We start from the raw sequence: 20,355 nt of genomic DNA, 5'->3' as shown, positions 1-20,355 counted from the left end.
CCCAGGACCGGATGGTATAACTAATGAATACTTGAAGTTATTCAACCAAATATTGTCCCCACATCTATTATTAGTCTTCCAAAATATATTTGAAACAGGCAAAATACGAGAAGAAATGTTACAAGTGACTATAGTCCCCCTCCCCAAGCCAGGAAAAACGCCCGATCATCCAAGTAATTTCAGGCCAATATCCCTTCTAAATACTGACCTCAAGCTGTACTCAAAAATCTTAGCAAATAGACTCTCTGATATAATCCCCTCCCTGGTGCACAGAGACCAGGTTGGATTTATCAAGTCTAGACAGACATTGGACGGCACCAGACGAATGATTGACCTCATCCATGTGGCGGGGAGGGACCGGACGCCTTCTCTGCTCCTATCCCTGGACGCGGAGAAGGCGTTCGATCGGGTGCATTGGGGATACCTGTTTGAGGTTCTGGCCAGATTCGGATTTGCGGGTAATATTGCTAAAGCAATCACTCTGCTATATTCTCACCCATCAGCGTCGGTTTCTGTCTCTGGAATGATGTCGGACAGGTTTACTATTACTAATGGGACGAGACAGGGGTGTCCGCTATCACCCCTTATATTCGCTTTGGTGATTGAGCCTCTAGCACAGAAAATTAGATCACACTCGATGATATCAGGAATTCAGGTGAATAAAACGGAACACAAAATAGGTTTATTTGCTGACGACATCATTCTAGCGTTAACAAACCCGACAATCATTACCGGCAGCAATGCAAGTAATCGATTCATATACTAAAATATCATATTATAAGCTGAACGTGTCTAAATGCCAGGTATTAAACCTAACCCCTCTCACAAAACACCCCAAAAACTTTGAGAATAAGTACCCTTTTAAGTGGGAAAATGACCATATTGAGTATTTAGGTATTCGGCTGACACTCTCAGCAGATAAAATGCTATCATTGAATTATGAGCCTCTGAGGAAGAAAATCCAAACTGACATGTTACGCATGAAGAAACATGAACTATCATGGCTGGGCAGGATTGCATCGGTAAAAATGTTCATTCTCCCACAAATACTGTATTTGTTCCGCAATCTCCCCATCATATTCCCAATGAAAATATTAAAAGAGATTCAAGTAATGATTTTAAAATACATCTGGCAAGAGCGAAAACCCAGAGTCCAAGCGGACACGCTTTACATCCCTATGAGTAAGGGTGGCCTAGGGTGCCCCTCAGTGGTCCGGTACTACAGGGCCGCATTATTCGAACAGTTACGATTCATGTGGAATAATGATGATGATCGGCACTGGATAGCAATTGAAAAACATTTGATGAGAACCTCCAATGTCTCAGCTTTTTACCATGCACATCAAACTAAAGTCCCTAATAGAAACCTAAAAATGTCCCCAACAATAGACGCGGCTCTGGAGCTATGGAGTGTGTTGACTAATAAATTAGGCCTTATACAAACCGCATTCCTCAAAGCTCCTATAGAGACACTGGAGCATTGTATCCCGGACCTCAAACTTAAAAATTGGAATTTACCCAAAACCACCTCAATTGGGAACTTGTATGAGGGGGAGGAATTAATTACTTTTACATCATTGAGAGATAAATACAATGTTCCTCAAAGGGATTTTTACAAATATTTGCAGATCCGGCATTTCCTAACTGAAAGGAAAAAACAGATACCTGCACCGCCATCTAAACTTTACTCTATGCTGATGAACCCGACATCACAGATTAGGGCGCTGTCCACAAGCTACGACTGTATGTTGGAGAATACCCTGCCCTCTCTAACTACATACCTGCAAAAGTGGGAAAAAGACCTAAACTGCACATTCACACCGGATCAGTGGAGGGCATCCTTCTTAGTTATTGGAAGCCAATCTAAATGTACTAACCACATAGAAAACGCCAGGAAATTGTTATATCGGTGGTATTTCACTCCCAGTAGATTGTCAAGGATGTTCCGCAATTCCCCAGACACGTGCTGGAGGTGTGGAGACCCCTGTGCCGACATGCTACATATATGGTGGAGTTGTGACAGAATTAGACGTCTGTGGGAAGCCGTAGATCATCTGATGTTCCAGATTTGTGGTATACCGGTGAACAGCAGGCGTTACTCGCTATTGATTTGGACTCGTTTCCCTATGAGTTCCGTACAGTGATTGTACATATTATTGTAGCAACAAGAATCAAAATTGCTAGTTACTGGAAAAACTCCAAATGCCCCTCACTGCCCGAGGTCGTATCACTGATCAACGAAAATTGCCTATCAGAAAAAATAATCGCTACATCTAATAATAATATAGCTCAATTTTATAAAAAATGGAACAATTGGTTATCTTTCCGTTTAAATACCGTTCTTAAATAACTTTGCAGATTCGCATATAGAAAATGTGATTGGATAGTTATTGTAATGTCACCATTTCCCCTATCCTCTTCCCTTCCCTAATCCCCATAACGTTGTGTTAATTATTAAGAATTTAATGTCAATAAGATGTAATGCTCGACACAATTTGTAAATAAATAAAAATTTGTTTAAAAAAAAAAAAAAGGGATGAAAATGTCCTCCAGTGTTTTCTGCCATCCATTTTTAAGGCAAGGGTCACATTAATATAGTGCTCCCTTCTTAGCAGTGCCTTGGGTTTTCTGATAAAATCCCTGGAAAACAGTATTTCGATAGGAACCCTAACAGATCTTCAGCAGAACCATTCACTTTACTGCATACCCAGAACCTGAGGGGTGTTGACACCTAGTAATAACGGAATAAAAATGGAAGTAAAACGGTAAACGGTGTGCATCTGTTTGCTCCTTTTGTAAAAGATTCTGTTTTTCTTTAATACTGGTTCTGATGCCATTAGCAGGTCTTGTGAACAGAGCCTTACTGTGCTCCGCTGTGTCTGGAGTGGTGAGCGTGCTGTGCTCTGCCGCTTTCATTTTGTCAAACACGTGGCTCGTGGCCTTTTTTTATTGGTGGGATCACGGTGGTAGCGCCCCTACCCATTAGACACTCGTCACCTATGCAGTGGTTGATTATGAGAAAACTTTAAGTACATAAATTAATATTTTGCTAATTGCTTGCATCTTCTTTCAGCATCCGCTTCCTCGTTTTCTTCATGGATTATGATGTGTGAAGAGAAATTAAACCGTGAGTAGGAATTTTTGACTGCAAAATCTTTCTTCTGCTATATATGTGAGCTGGTTTTGAGTCGGACACATTGGAGTTGGGGTAACAAAGTCTGTTCTGCACATAGCTTACTACTAGCTTAAGGAAAATGTGCGCAGGTAGTGGCCGGGGCTGATGTCAGCCACATGCCGGCATTTACTGCAGGGCCGTGGAGTCAGTAAGCCAAACCTCCGACTCCCCCAAAATGGACTCCGACTCCCCAGCCCTGATTTACTGACTATCATGTACATAGCCTGTGCAGAGCAGAAGGAGCTGGGAAGACGCGAGTTGTACATCACCGCTAAGAAGGATGTATGTGCAGTGACTGCGGCCCAGCTTGTATTCCCCCTGCTGGGTGCCCAGTTAGCAGGTACTGTTACTGGGATTTTGATAGCCAATGGCTTCCTATTAAGGGTAGCAATAAATAGATAACTAAAGTTGTAAAAGCTTTGAGGGCTGAAGCCTCCCTATTGCATTTTAGTAAATGTAGGTTATTGGAATGAGCATTAGAAACACAAAAAAATGTTCCTCCCATATCCATGGAAAACTTTGTCTGAGACATTATTCAAGTTCTTAAAAATTGTGAAATCACATACTGTGTCACATATGCTTGTGTGTTTTATACCATTACTGCTTCCTACTCCTAGCTCTAAGGCAATGGCCCCAAGTTTTTTTTAAATTTATTTATTTTTTACCTTGAGTGCAACATCTCGCTCTGAAATATGGTTATGAGCCATCATAGAGGTTGTGGAGAAATCATAGACATCAAGTTGCCAGACCTGGTCATTAATGAGTTCTCCTTGATCATTAGTGAGTTATTCTGGCTCCACTCCACATCAGCGGCAGCGATATTACATTTATAAACCCCTACAGGGATGTGCACTTGTGCTAGTTCAATGAGTAGGACGTGCACAATACCCGTCAATGGCGCACGCGGGCCCGCACTTGTCTGTAGACGTGACATCACCAGTACATCTCGCCTCTTGATACGGAAGTTAGTGAAGTTGGATTATCCTTTAAGGCTTCCCAAATGGCATTTAATTTACAATAGAATCAGAATAATGTTTAAAAGGATTATTCAGCTCCACTTGTGTAATGGGAGATGCATAGTGCGGGTGACGTCAGTTATACCCATATATGTTGGGATGAATGCGCCATCGGCGGCTGGTACTAATTCATAGGACTGCCGATTACATACCTTTCTCAGCAGGTACCCAATAAGGAAGGGAGCAGATCTGTAATAATCATTTGACAATTATCGGTAATTACCGGTATATCAAGTGACCATTCTTATGACTTGTCTTCATCTCACTAAATTGACTCTTGCTGGAGGAAAATTTATAAGACTGTGTTTTTGGGGAGAGCAAAGGTGATCCGTGTATGTAATATACATGTGCATACCTATAACCAGGAGTTGACAGGTATGCAGTTAAATAGGCTGTCTCACGAACAAAAGATAATTTTATTCACTAGATTTTGAAATTGAAATATGTTCCACAATAGGAAGTGATTTCGTAAAATGTTCCTGTGCTGAGATAATCTTCTAAATGTGCCCCTGCTGTGTACTGTGTAATGGCCGTGTCTGACCGTACAGGACATGGTCTGATCATACCACAGCTCCTGGGCAGGGGAGGAAGCAAGAGAGTATACAGACATTACAGCGTGGGATAACAGCTGATTCTTTCTGTGAGGTAAAACATTTCTCTGCCTGTTTTTTAACCCCTTACCGGCATCGGATGTACTATACCGTCCGATGCCGGCTCCCCTGCATTGATGCAGGGCTCCGCGGTGAGCCCGCACCAAAGCCGGGACATGTCAGCTGTTTTGAACAGCTGACATGTGCCCGTAATAGGCGCGGGCAGAATCGCGATCTGCCCGCACCTATTAACTAGTTAAATGCCGCTGTCAAACGCAGACAGCGGCATTTAACTACCGCTTCCGGCCGGGCGGCCGGAAATGACGTCATCGCCGACCCCCGTCACATGATCGGGGGTCGGCGATGCTTGTGAATGGTAACCATAGAGGTCCTTGCGACCTCTATGGTTACTGATTGCCCGTCGCTGTGAGCGCCACCCTGTGGTCGGCGCTCACAGCACACGTGCAATTCTGCTACATAGCAGCGATCAGCAGATCGCTGCTATGTAGCAGAGCCGATCGCGTTGTGCCTGCTTCTAGCCTCCCATGGAGGCTATTGAAGCATGGCAAAAGTTAAGAAAAAAAGTTTAAAAAAATGTGAAAAAAATAAAAAAAACATAAAAGTTTAAATCACCCCCCTTTCGCCCCAATCAAAATAAATCAATAAAAAAAAATATCAAATCTATGCATATTTGGTATCGCCGCGCTCAGAATCGCCCGATCTATCAATTAAAAAAAAGTATTAACCTGATCGCTAAACAGCGTAGCGGGAAAAAAATTCGAAACGCCAGAATTACGTTTTTTTGGTCGCCGCGACATTGCATTAAAATGCAATAACGGGCGATCAAAAGAACGTATCTGCACCAAAATGCTATCATTAAAAACGCCAGGTCGGCACGCAAAAAATAAGCCCTCAACCGACCCCAGATCATGAAAAATGGAGACGCTACGAGTATAGGAAAATGGCGCAATTTTTTTTTTTTTTTTTAGCAAAGTTTGGAATTTTTTTTCACCACTTAGATAACCTAGTCATGTTTGGTGTCTATGAACTCGTACTGACCTGGGGAATCATAATGGCAGGTCATTTTTAGCATTTAGTGAACCTAGCAAAAAAGCCAAACAAAAAACCAATGTGGGATTGCACTTTTTTTGCAATTTCACCGCACTTGGAATTTTTTTCCCGTTTTCTAGTACACGACATGCTAAAACCAATGATGTCGTTCAAAAGTACAACTCGTCCCGCAAAAAATAAGCCCTCACATGGCCAAATTGACGGAAAAATAAAAAAGTTATGGCTCTGGGAAGGAGGGGAGCGAAAAACGAACACGGAAAAACGAAAAATCCCCCGGTCATGAAGGGGTTAAACCATGTTTTACCTCACATAATCAGCTGTGATCCCATACTGTAATGTGTGTATACTCGCTCTTGCTTCCTTCCCTGCCCACGAGCTGTGGTATGATCAGACCATGTCCCTGCACGGTCAGACACAACCATTACACAGTACACAGCAGGGGCACATTTAAAAGATTATCTCAGCACAGGAATATTTTTTTTTTTTTTTAAACACATCCGATTATGGAACTTATTATTCCAAGATCTAGTGAATAAAATGAACCTTTTTTTCGTGGGACAACCCCTCTAAGAGCAAGCAGCTGGGAAGTGGCCAAGGGGCATGGAGTTCTGGGGAAAGCTGGGCAGTATAAGTGAGGAAGAGGTGGAAGCAGCAGCTCACTGAGGGGATATGTCATGAATATGGCTCGTCCTTCTCCCCTCTGTCCTGCAACTTGCTGCCTGCTATACCCTGGCCAGGGGTGTTGCTTGGGCACATTCTGCCTCCCTCTATGGCTTCCACAATGTTTGATCTATTGGCAATGGATCTGGAGGCTTGCACCCCCACACTGTAGGATTAGTGCTGCTTTATTTTCTCTTAATTGAACAATATGTTTAATACAGCAATGTGCACATAGTTCTTATCATTATTAACCCACTATTTTTATGTCGTTCTTAGGTTCCTCGTGTCCTGAACTGGTAAGAACAGTTTGTATTGCTCTGTGTACATGTACACAATATGACCTATGTGTAGCATAATAATGATCCACAACTGCAGATTATTACTTTTCTCTTGTCTGTAAGGTTTTGTAAGGTAATGTCACGTTCCTCCACCAATAGCAATGCAAACTCCGTCTTTTCCTAAGGCAGCTTCCACAAAGCAGTGTCATGGTGAATACGTTGTACCAGTACTCGAGAGCCCAAACCGCTAATACAACACATAAGAGCGAATCTTTCCATTCTATCTCTTCTCACTGTATGGTCCTAGATTTCACGCAGATGCAAAGTATTGAGCAAACTGCTGCCATGTGATGGGGGGGGTTAACAAAGTAAATCATAGGATAATGATATGCTAATATGTGCAATTCTTTCTAGAAGCAACATCTTGTAAACTACTATTTCTCCATGGTGATGGCTTACACTTTGTCTCTTTCACCCTAGCTGCAGTCTTGTGACCAGACGAAAGCCGCAAGATACAGGTATTTTTCTTTCCTATATCATGTTAGGAAAATGATGTAGAAATGGCAAAGAAGCTCTTATAGATAGACAAGTCTATTTTTACTGTTTTCATAGTCTTTTACCAAGGGTTACTAGTTAGGTACTACTAGTTTACCAAGTTACTAGCTGAATAAAGCAGACTCAGAAGTGACCCTTCACCACTCAATGTCATGTTCTGCTCAGTGCATGGTAACCTTGGCAGATGTGTGATGGGCAGGACCATGACTGCAGCATGATGCTCTTTACCTTTCAGTACGATCCATTGCCAGCTCCAGTATTAACATTCACAGGGAACGTAAATGAAAATATCACATATCAAGTAAGGGACCGTTGTGCAAATCTGAGCTACGCAAAAAGTGTGTTTCTACTACAGCTCCTGTAATTGTAAGGTATAAAATATCAGAGAATTTTGGGGTCTGATTTCCCATGTCAGCAATATTAGGATTGTGCAGGTGGAGTCTTTGAGATTTTTTTTATTTTTATGTGGATCTGCTCCAAAATCCTTTTAGAAAAACTCCCCTTCTTCTGAATGGGAAATCGACCTAGAGGAATTTTTTTTTAGCTTTTTTTTTTCTGAAGAGACTTTTAAAAAATACCGGGTGGTGGGGGAAAAAAGTGCCAGAAAAGGGATTTATTACCAATTAACCACTGTCAAATCAAAAGGCTGCAAAAAAAAAAAAAAAACTTTCAAGCAAAAACTTTTCCTAAAATGCTTCAGGATTACACCTTGTGTCTTTGGATTTTATTATTTATTTATTTATTTTAAGTTTAGTTTCCTTTTTCTTTTTTTTTACGTGTAAAAGGCAAATGTTCCTTTTATTTGTGGCACAGATTCTTAGCCAGGAGGGGGCTTTATCTAATCAGATTATTATTATGTTTATTGCTTGCATAGCTCCAGTTCTTCTTCTGTACTTTATTCCCCTTCTCTCTTACCAGTTGGGCTCACAATCGTAATTTTCAGATTGTTGCTTTTTGGGCTATTTTGCCTCTTAAAAAAAAAAATTAAACTAGAACAAGAAAGCAATAAAATAGTCATGTGTTCTCCAAAATGGCACAAATGAAAATGTCAACACATCTCACAAAACCCCTCAAGCCCTTATAGAGCTCCATCAACAAAGTACATGTTATGGCTTTCTGAATACGGTGTGACAAAGGCAGGAAATATATCAGCTATACATTTGGTATTGCTGGAATTGTTCAGAGCCACAGGATAACGTTAATGTCAATTCTGTATACTGTACAGTGAAAGCCATTAAAGAGTGACCGCCCAGAATTTTTATTATTTATTTTTATCGATGCTAATCAGCCAAATATATTTCACCAAAAGGGTGCCATTAAAAAAATACCTAGTCATACTGCAAAACATAAACCTTCATATTGGAAGATACTTATTAGAAAGGTACAATAATCTGATGCACAATATTCCCGCAATCAGCTAGTGTGGGTGTGCGGATCGGAAATGGAGGACCCCACCAAATTATCAAAGTATATGATGGTTTTCTAATGTGGACGACTCCTTTCATTTATATTAACATATTTAGCGCTTCATTCAGTTCGCACGTGTATAAAGTGTAGCTTTCCGGGTGCATCTCACTATCTTTACCTGCTTTTATCACTATATTTTACCTGCTCAAAAAACCTCATTGGATATGACCTACTTCTCACATATGTAGAAAAGGAGGACATGAAGTTTACACAAAATACAAACTTTATTGAAATCAAAAAGATTTACAAGAATAAAAAATGGATATCATAAGTCAAATACTATAATATGTGAACCATTCCCAGGTGTAGTTACTTGACCAGTGGTTCCCACTCTAAACCAGAAAGATAGGCTGGAGTTCTATCTAGGTGGCTAGGGTCACATTGCGTTAGTGCAATCCGTTTAGCGCTAGCGGATTGCGCTAACGCAATTTTTTCTATGGGGCTGCGGTCGGGGTCGCGGTAACGTCCCCGCTCTCGCAGATCCCCGATCTGCGAGAGCGGGGAACGGACCGTGGGCGCGCCTCGGACGCTGCAAGCAGCGTCCGCGGTGCGCCAGGAATCACCGGCGCGTCGCTAGCGCGTGCCGAACATGGCACGCGCTAGTGTAGCGCGTTCCCATTGCCTTCAATGGGCGCGTTAACGGACGCGTTGCACGGCGTTAATTTCGCCGTGCAACGCTGTCCGTTAAACGCGGTCCCATAACGCAATGGGAACCCAGCCTACTAAATATCTTCCCTCAGAACACTGTTCCTAAGTTGTCAGGCACCCACTACTCTTGTAATTATACCAACATGAGACAAATATAGCCTGTAGATCTAATAAGAATCAAAATCGATAGTTACCCATATCCAGTTTAGGTGAGAGTCCCGGTCACCCCCAACGCGCGTTTCGCGTGCTAATTATAGCCTCGCTTCCTCAGGGGGCGTGGCTTAACTCCGATCTTAGTGCTCTGTATATACTGTGCCGTTCCGGTCACTTGACCGTGCGGCATCCATTCGGTGCAGAATAGAAGTGCGCTTGCGTGCTTGTGACGTGTCATCGTCATGGAAACCCGCGGCGCTACAACGCCGCTTGTATATCAACATGTGATCTCCTAGTGCATGCATGCTATGTTTATCTACTGGTGCCGGCGAGCACCATATGTCCCGCAATGGCCCCAACCACGTAGCAGAGTCCCCGCCCACCCCGGTCACATGAGCGAGCCGGCGCCTGGCCGCAACATGTTCCCGAAGGGAGCAGGGGACACCCCCACAGGGGAGAAGACAGCGCAAGACATACGGTACTATCGCCCGCATACTAATCTGTAAATATGCTAATACATGAAAGGTTAATGATGTGCTTTAAGAAAAAAAGTGCCAATAGTGCTTATTTGTAACTATGATTGTTTAAGTAATGTGTGCAGCTCTCTAAAAGTCGCTATTCTGTGCAGATTACTATATATGTAAATATACATGTGCTCTAAAAATATCAATACTTTGAACAATACAATTCCATACATAGTTAAAAATAGATCATGATTAAAAACATACAGACAAATGAATGAATGAGACCATAGGGACTTTGCCCATTTAGCACACCCAGCTATTCTGGAACATATTCACCATGTGGTTTATGTGCTTTATGGTGAGTTTTTTTTAATCTGCAGTTGTTTGTTGTACTTGCATACAAATGATGTTTATTGTCTGATTCAAAAATAGAGGAAGGTTTTTACCTCCTTTGGTTACAAATTGAATAATCCATTTTGTGTAAAGCCAGATGCAGATGTTATATTAAGTGTTGCAGTATGTGAGATTCACCACTAGTCGGCAGTATTGTTCTACTTTATAGTGAAGCTCGGCTGCTCTGCAGAATCGCCAAGTGATTTTTTTTTAGGCTTATTTTATTATTTCCTTTGCAGAAGCAATATAAAAAAGATGGATTTGCATCCCATAATGATAAATAATAGTCAACTCGCACCGAACCGCCGACATTTGGTTTGTGAATTGCACAGTTTACTTAGTTTTGATTTCAACATCTAGTTTTCTGAACATGAAAAATGTGAAATTCCAGTAGATGGATGCATTTGTACAATATAATATATTCTTCTCATGCATGTCTTGCCTTTAAAAAAAAAAATCCAAAACCTTTACTGTAAAGGGGAGCAACATACTGTACATTGATTTCTGTGCTTGAATAATTCATGGAAGATCTTTAGTTCAGTGTTTTGCGTGTTAAGGTTTGGATTCACAAACCCTTGTCTGATCATAGAGATAAGTCTATGTTCACACCTGTGTTCGGGAATTCGCTTCCACAAAGGATCTGATGCAAATGGAAGCAGAGGGGCCCCATTGCTTAATTTGGGGTCTGTCTGGGTTCCATTAATTATATAGCTTTTTAGAATGAAAAAAAAAAGTGCATCATGCATAACTCTTTCCCCCTTCTAATGATGGAGATATAACAGTGATCAGATGGCCATCATGTTTAAAGGGTTACTACATCTTAATTGTTGGATACGATCAGATAGTGCTTATAAAAAAGAGCAGTTTTTTCAATTTATGCTATTATTATTATTATTATTATTATTAAAGTGTGCAGCTTTTCTTAAGATATGAAAACCCCTACCTTTTGTTTATAGCTCCTTACGTAGGAGGCCACTGAAGCTGTGATTAGGAGCGATCAGCGCACTCTGCCGATGTCATCCCGCTTCAAAACAGTGCTTACAAGCTCAATAGAAAAAGCTTGTAAGCACTGCACGTGTTCTGCCATCTAGCAGTGGTGGTCGGTCATCAGGGCGATGAGCTGTAAACAAAAGTGTTAATATCTCAAGAATGGTTGAAAGTTTTAATAAGCAGTAAATGTCAATGATGCTTGTATTTCCAAGCACTACCCAACAATACGCAGATATGAAGATGGGAATAATTCTTTATTTGTTGTAGGCAGTTCTTCTGTCACTTGTATTACTAGGTAACTCCTGTAAAGCTGGCCCCATAGTAATTGTGGAAGCTCTTCTACTTCCGTTTGCTTTAGTTCAGCAACAAATCCCTTTTGGACATGAATTTTGATTCTGTTCCTGAAATTGAACCGATAAATGGAATTTGTGAACACAAACGTGCACACACCCTTAGTTTGAAGGACAGGTTTTCTGGTTTGTGCATACCGCTATATGTAACCTATGCTGTGCATATAAGGCCGGTTTCACACGTCAGTGGCTCCGGTACGTGAGGTGACAGTTTCCTCACGTACCGGAGCCACTGACACACGTAGACACATAAAAATCAATGCATCTGTGCATATGTCATTGATTTTTTGCGGACCGTGTCTCCGTGTGCCAAACACGGAGACATGTCAGTGTTCGTGGGAGCGCACGTATTACACAAACCCATTAAAGTCAATGGGTCCGTGTAAAACACGTACCGCACACGGACGTTGTCCGTGTGCAGTCCGTGTGCCGTGCAGGAGACAGCGCTACATTAAGCGCCGTCTCCCCCCCCCCCACTGGTGCTAAAGCCGTGATTCATATCTACCCTGCAGCAGCGTTTGCTGTAGAGAAGATATGAATAATAGTGTTTAAAATAAAGATCTATGTGCCCCCCGCCCTCCCACCCCCTGTGCGCGTTGGCTGTCGCTGCTTACAGTTCTGGCCACATCTTCTCCTGTAGAGAGATACCCAGCACGGTGCGTGTGGTACCCAGTGGGCACACGGGCGGCACACGTGTGCCACACTGATGTGCCACAGAAACGTAGGGGCACATGGACACGGATAATTCCGGTACCGATTTTTTCCGGTACTGGAATTATCTGGACGTGTGAAACCGGCCTAAATGAGCAATAAACGTGGCCCATGCCTTTCTCTGAACTTCAAGTCACCTTTATGGATCCCATTTGTCAAAAAGATAAATGTACCCAAATATACATTTAGATATCCAGTATGTATTTGAGAAAGGAAAACAAATGAGTTATTATTTCCAAAGAGTTATTTTCTTTTTTTTTTCTTGTTGTATAATTATCACTTGATGATTGTGTTAGATGTCCTCGTAATGTATGATTTGTGTTTTTAGGAAATGCTTTCCATTCAATGCATAATGTGGAATTATGGCCACTTGCTTTTTCATGCATTTGATGAGACAAATGAAAATGGTAGCTTGTATATTTGTGTTAAAGGCTGTCTTCCTTTGTAGCCATTGTAAATAATGACATTTTTTCTTTCTTTTACTCAATGAAGACATGACTGGTACCAAACAGAATCCCAGGTCATCGTTACAGTAATGATGAAGAATGTGCAGAAGGAAGATGTACACCTCCAGTTTGCTGAGAGACAGGTAAGGAGACATTTAATGGGAATATCTGTCTGCTACAGATTCTCAGCAAAAGCCGAGCATTTATTGTACGCTGCTGTTACATGTTCAGTGCGGTGAATGGAGTGAAATATGAGAAATAAAGGTTTTCATTGCCAGAGTTCTCTCATCGCTGATATAGAAGGGTTAATGGTTTTCTTTCTTTTGCTACAATTTGTTTTTATAGTCTCATATTAAAGGATTCTTATTTTTGTGTGTGTCTAATAAATGTCTATTTACATTTATTATGTTTATATATTACATATATCGCTGCGGATATTGCTGAGAAGTGATCTAAATGAATCAGGAAGTACGAACTTGAGTTGCAAGGTTTCAGGGCATGTATATGTGTGTATATTTTGATAAAGATCCTGAAATGTTGCCATTTTCAAGCTCATACTGCCTGATTCTTAGAGATCACTTTTCAGCAATCTCATTATCACACACATGATCCAATGATCGATAGCACCTTTTGAATATAGTAAACAGCAAAGGATCCGCTATTCACAATAACTGATGTCACAACTCGCCTCCTCCCCCCCCTTCCCTCTATATTGACCAATGCACAGGTCACAGAGCTTGGATAGAAAACTTCCCTGTAGACGTCAGACTCTTGCTGGCAATGATTCTTGTGATTGACGTAAAGCATATTTCAAAATGCTATTTACAGGAGCGCAGGAAATGTCGTCGTTCCCATAATTATGGACAGAAAACAGAATAATAAATCTTTGATTAGAAAATAAAAACAAATAAAAAAACAGGGAACCTGTCAGCAGGATTGTGCTGAGTAACCTACAGACAGTGTCAGGTTGGTGCCGTTATGCTGATTAAAATAATACTGATGAATACCTAAGTGGAGCACCACATGAAGACCCCCCACAGCACGTGCATATCATTAACTAAAAACTGAAAATGAAGATTAAGCAACAACCACAAGACTGATTTCATCACCAGGTATCATTGTAATCAGTATAACGGCGCCAACCAGACACTGTGTGTAGGTTACTGTGCACAATCCTGCTGACAAGTTCCCTTTAAGTTTCATTTTAAAATAGTTGTGAAGTGTCATAGTACCAGGGGCACAAAGCAAACAACCTGAACATCGAACATCTGACAACAGAAACCTTGTCCAGCTATTCATTGGAGCATGCCATTCGTTAGCAGTGCCAATGGGTACAGACCTCTGACGGCACTGCTTCCTAATTAGTGGGCACACTAGTTGACACCTGATGCATTATGGCACATATATACCGTTTACATTTGTTACACTTGTCGATTTGATCAGTATGTCGTACTTGCCCCGTTTTCATCTCATTACTTTTACGATGAACGCTCCCCTATATGTTTAGCCTTTTTCCTGCTAGTTGACGGCACAGTTGCTAAATTAGCAGTAATTATATTAGCACTGGGGGCATGTAAACACATTTGAGAATTGTGTATCTACTCTCGTAATCGGTAGTTGGCAGCGATTTCTCCTTCTGGCTTTCTTCCAGAAATGAAATCTGCGTAGTAAATATCACCCGCTTTACATTTTATTGCTCAGCTTGTCAGTGCCTCATATATCATATTGGTCCGCACCATGATACATTTTAACCGTAGGTTTAACAACAATTCTTCTTTATTTTCACGATATGCTTGTGTATTTCTTTTCTGCTCTTAGGTTTTACATCCCAGCGATAAGCTTGGTGCTTATTAATAATTTTTCTAATTACCCAGTAGCCAGGCTGATTTTTCCTTTTAGCAAATATTTCATTTTCATTTTGAAGACCAAAATGTAATCGTATTTGCGAATAAATGGCTCATTATTACTGAGGTGCGAGATGAGAATTCATGGATACGTGGGTCATTCCTAATGGATATTGTAATTTTGGGACTAAATGTCTTCAATTGTATCTAATTGCCATTTCAGCTTCATTACAGTCTATGGGGAAAAAAATCCATGTAATGCAAAGTTTTACACAACTTTCTGCCATTATGTATGTATGTATGTATGTTTCTGCTCAGAACGATTCATACATTCAGACATACTGGTACTCAGCATGATTGTCCCATCAACCAGCAACATTTTCAGTATATACAATCACTTTTAGTTGTGATGACACCGATAGTCAGCAGTCACTTGCATAGATCATATTTTATAGATCATAAAATGTGGACTGTGCTGTCACTGGACGTATTTGCTTTAGAGAAGTACACAGCAAAATTTGACTCTGGATTTTACTGGTTTTGTACAGCCTCCTTTAGTCAGTGAATTGATCTAGCGTTTAGGGAAACTCCGATCAATATTTTTTGTCTATTTATTTTTTTATCAAGGACAGTTGCAAAATTTAAAATTCTCATGAACATACTTCAGCTCCATGAAAGCTCATGGTTGTGTGGTGCTGCAAGTAGAATACTTGGCCATTGCTGTATTTTACACTAGACACTGGAGGGCATGTGCGTAGGGCGGCGCATTGTGTGGGATGGCACCCAAGTTCCAAAAAAAAAATTCTCAACTCTTTTGACTAAAAATTTCTCCTATTAGCCCTTGGAAAAATTAAAAACTTGGGTCTAGAACAACTATTTAGGGGTAAAGTTGTAATTTTTTTTTTCTTCACCGCTCAGTGATATAAAATTCTGTGAGACACATGTGTCAATATGATCACTGCACCCCTAGATGAATTCATTGGGGAGTGCACTTCATAAAATTAGTTCAGGTATAGGGGGTTTCTGTTATGACACCCCAGTGGCTCTGTCAATATGACATGGCACCCTTAAACCATTCCAGCATTCTGAACTCCCAATATGGCGCTTCTTCCTCTCTGAGCTTTCCACTGTGCCTCAAAAGTAGTTTTCCCCCACATATGGGGTATCTGCATACTCAGGAAAAATTGCACAAGTTTTATGGTGCAATTTCTGCTGTTAACTTTGTGAAAATAAAAAAAGAATTGTGACTAAAATAACATTCTTGTGGGGAAAATTTGGTTTTTATTTTTTCACAGCTCAACGTTATAAACTTCTGTGTAGTACCTAGGGGTTCAAAGTGCTCGCCATTAGGGTTGAGCAAACAGCTTCGGATAACTCACCCAAATAGCTAAAGCACGTAACGAATAGCTGCATCGGGAACCTGGATGCCTGGATCGCTCTCGATAATAAGCTATTCGGCGCCACAGCTGCATGTGTCACGGCTGTGTCACTGTCATAATACATGCATGGAGAGCCTAGAGAGGTCTAGTTTCTAAAATGGGTTCACTTGTGAGGGGTTTCCTCTGTTTAGGCACATCAAGGGCTCTCCAAATGGGACATGGCTTCCGCTAATGATTCCAACAAATTTTGCGTTCAAAAAATCAAATGACATTTTCTCCCTCATATTGGGTATCGGCGTACTCTGGAGAAGTTGCAAAACAAATTGTACAGTGCAATTTCTCCTGTTGCCCTTTGTAACCATGCAAAATTTGTTCCTAAAGAACATTTTTGTGGGAAAAGTTAGATTTTTTTATTTTATTTTCATGGCTCAACGTTATAAACTTCTGTGAAGCATCGGGGGGGGGGGGGGGGGGGGAGGGGGGGTTTCAATGTGCTCACCATACAACTAGATAAGTTCCCTAAGCAGTCTAGTTTCCAGAATGGTGTCAGTTGTGGTGGATTTTCACTGTTTAGGCACATCAGGGGCTCTCCAAACGCGACTTGTTCCAGCAAATTTGTTCTAGCAAATTTTGCATTCAAAAAATCAAGTGGCGCTCCTTCGCTTCCGAGCTCTGCCATGCGCCCAAACGGTGTTTTTTTTTACCCCCACATAGGGGTATCTGCATGCTCAGGAGTAATTGTGCAACAAATTTTGGGGTCCATTTTTTCCTGTCACCCTTGCAAAAATAAAAATTTGGGGTCTAAAGTTAAATTTTTTGGGGAAAAAAAAGCTAAGTGTTAATTTTTTCCTTCCACATTGCTTTAGTTCTTATGAAGCACCAGAAGGTTTACTAAACTTATTGAATGTAAGCACCATGGAATCAATGGTGCTATATAAATAAATAATAATAATAATAATAATAATGTGGTTTTGAGGAATTCCAGGGGTGCAGTTTATAGAATGGTGTCACTTAGGGGTATTTTCTGTCATATAGGCCCCTTAAAGTCACTTCAAATGTGATGTGGTCCCTAAAAAAATGGTTTTGTAAGTTTTGTCATATTGAAGAAATTTGACCACCATCATGAAGTACAACATGTCAAGAAAAAACAATCTCTGGAACAGTGGGATCCATTGAAGAGTTCGAGTTATTACCTCCTAAAGTGACAGTGGTCAGAATTGCAAAAATTGGCTTGGTTATTAATGTGCAAACCACCTTGAGGGGTAAAGAGGTTATTATTGATCAATGATGTAAAGCTGAATCTTTTAACTGTTGGCAGAGGGTAAGACCTGGGGCGGGGATCCCAAAACCTCCTTCCAGTCCTTCTTTTAAATAGTGGGGATCAAAAGTCTCTATTTATCCTTTACTGTTAGTGAGCTAAATTCCATACCCGTTGGTAACAAATATGTACTAAGAGTGGAGAGGAGGCCTATTGGGCCTTGAGACTCAAGAATTTCAGCCCATTTTTTTAGGCTGAAATTGCCCCTCTCGGCTTTTACTCGAGTCATTCCCAGGGGTCGGCAGGGGAGGGGGAGCGCAGGCTGTCTAATCAAACTCACCTGCTCCTGGCGCGGTCCCTGCACGTCCCTGGTTCTTCAGGCCCCGGCATCGTCTTCCAACGTTGAGTGGTCACATGGTACCACTCATTACAGTAATGAATATGGACCCGACTCCACTCCCATAGGAGTGGAGCCGCATATTCATTACTGTAATGCGCAAGACCATGTGACCGCTCAACACAGGAAGAAGCTGCCGGCGCCCGGAGAACCAGGAACATGCAGGGACCGCGCCAGGAGCAGGTGAGTATGGGGGAATTGCACGATATTTACCTGTCCGCGTTCCACCGCTGGGCACGCTTCGTCTTCCTCTGCAGTGACGTTCAGGTCAGAGGGCGCAATGACGCGATTAGTGTGCGCGCCGCCCTCTGCCTGAACGTCAGTGCAGAGGAAGACGGAGCGGTGCCCAGCAGTGGACTATAGCAAGTGCCGGGGGCCTGAGCGACAAGAAGTGAGTATGTGATTTTTTATTTTTTTTTAATCGCAGCAACAGCATATGGGGCAAATGTGTCTATGGAGCATCTTATGGGGCCATAATCAGCATTTGTGGAGCATTATATGGGGCAAATGTCTGTATGGAGCATCTTATGGGGCCATAACACGCATTTGTGCAGCATTGTATGGGGCAAATGTCTGTATGGAGCATCTTATGGGGCCATAATATGCATTTGTGCAGCATTATATTGGGCAAATGTCCGTATGGAGCATCTCATGGGGTCATAATCAACATTTGTGCAGCATTATATGGGGCATATTTTAATATGGATCATCTTCTGGGGCCCATCATGAACTATATGGAGCATTATATGGGGCGTATTTTGTATGGAGCATCTTATGGGGCCCATCATGAACTGTATTGAGCATTATATGGGGCTCCTAATTCAATATGGATATTCAAAAACACTTAACCTACTGATGTCTCAATCAATTTTACTTTTATTGGTATCTTTTTATTTTTGACATTTACCGGTAGCTGCTGCATTTTCCACCCTAGGCTTATACTCGAGTCATTAAGTTTTCCCTGTTTTTGTGGCAAAATTAGGGGTCTCGGCTTCTACTCGGGTCGGCTTATACTCGAGTATATGGTAAATGGAAAGATTATATGGATTTGTCCACATTTAGATTTTGTAGGTGAGTTTGAAGTGCTATTCTAAGCTGAAGATACCTTAAAAAATCGGGACCTCCTGATATTAGATCTAAGTTGCATTTGTTCAAAGGACATTAATACACTCTGTTCATAGATATTATTCAGTGAGATAATATTTCTGGATCTCCATTTTGAGCAGATGGGTGTTCCATCAGTATTGAAAAATATGATTTGCAACATCTCACCTATGACTTGATTAAAGTGCTGGTGTCCTTTTTTTGCAGTTGGCAATATGGTGAAATTATTTGCTAACAGTATTGTAGTGTTTGCCTGCCATGGTACGTTACATGATGGTTTTTTGATGCATCTTCACCTTTGTGAGTAATCATAATGATAATTTGTGAATATTCAAGGGAACCGGTCACCCCCAAAATCGATGGTGAGGTAAGCTCACCGTCATCAGGGGCTTATCTACAGCATTCTGTAATGCTGTAGATAAGCCCCCGATGTTACCTGAAAGGGAAGAAAAAGAGGTTAGATTATACTCACCCAGGGGCGGTCCCGCTCCGTTGGGCGTCTCAGGTCCGGTACAGCCCCTCCCATCTTCATTCCATGATGTCCTCTTCTGGTCTTCACGCCGCGGCTCCGGTGCAGGCGTACTTTGTCTGCCCTGTTGAGGGCAGAGCAAAGTACTGCAGTGTGCAGGCGCCGGGAAAGGTCAGAGAGGTCCGGCGCCTGCGCACTGCAGTACTTTGCTCTGCCCTCAACAGGGCAGACAAAGTACGCCTGTGCCGGAGCCGCGGCGTGAAGACCAGGAGGACGTCATGGGATGAAGATGGGAGGTGCCGGAGCGGACCTGAGACACCCATTTGACCAGACCGCAGCGGGACCGCCCCTGGGTGAGTATAATCTAACCTCTTTTTCTCCTCTTTCAGGTAACATCGGCGGCTTATCTACACCATTCCAGAATGCTGTAGATAAGCCCCTGATGACTGTGAGCTTACCTCACCATCGAGTTTGGGGGTGACAGGTTCCCTTTAACAAGTGAATCGTGGCAATGGGGAGTAATTTGGGCTCAAAGGGAACCTGTCACCCCCCTCAGGCGTTTGTAACTAAAATGCAGCACAAATGCTGCATTCTGACAAGGTGGCTCTTTTAGTTATGATGCCTGCACACGCTGAAATTAACGTTTATAAAATGTGCCCCCTCATACCGTGAAATGTTCCCGGAGGCGGGTCTTTCCTTCCTAATCAGACGCAGGACAGCCGTCACTCTGGACCTCTGCGCGTCGGGCGCCGCCTCCTCTTACTGCATTATTGTCCCCGGGGCCTGCGCATTAATTTTTTTAATTCCGGGCGTGCGCAGTTGCGCTGCCCTTCGTACTTACAGCGCAGGCGCCAGGGATGCCAATGAAGGAAATGCAGGCGGCGCCCGGCACGCACAGGTCCGGGGTGAGGGCTGGGCTGCGTCTGATTAGGAGGGA

General features: G+C 42.1%; 1 protein-coding gene across 15 annotated transcripts in view; it reads left to right on the top strand.

Moving 5' to 3' along the window:
• SUGT1 (SGT1 homolog, MIS12 kinetochore complex assembly cochaperone) overlaps positions 1 to 20,355 on the top strand; it is a 184,836-nt gene that overhangs the window by 85,789 nt on the left and 78,692 nt on the right. For all 15 annotated transcript variants that reach the window (XM_069758203.1, XM_069758199.1, XM_069758193.1 and 12 more), the window contains 4 exons: positions 3,074 to 3,127; positions 6,789 to 6,808; positions 7,271 to 7,308; positions 13,014 to 13,110. In XM_069758203.1, coding sequence (XP_069614304.1) covers positions 3,074 to 3,127; positions 6,789 to 6,808; positions 7,271 to 7,308; positions 13,014 to 13,110 — 209 coding nt within the window. The remainder of the gene's footprint in view (positions 1 to 3,073; positions 3,128 to 6,788; positions 6,809 to 7,270; positions 7,309 to 13,013; positions 13,111 to 20,355) is intronic.

This window comes from Ranitomeya imitator, chromosome 3 (assembly GCF_032444005.1).
Source record: "Ranitomeya imitator isolate aRanImi1 chromosome 3, aRanImi1.pri, whole genome shotgun sequence".
NCBI lineage: Eukaryota > Metazoa > Chordata > Amphibia > Anura > Dendrobatidae > Ranitomeya > Ranitomeya imitator.
Note: the sequence above shows the minus strand (reverse complement) of the source record. Positions and strands in the feature narration are given on the sequence as shown.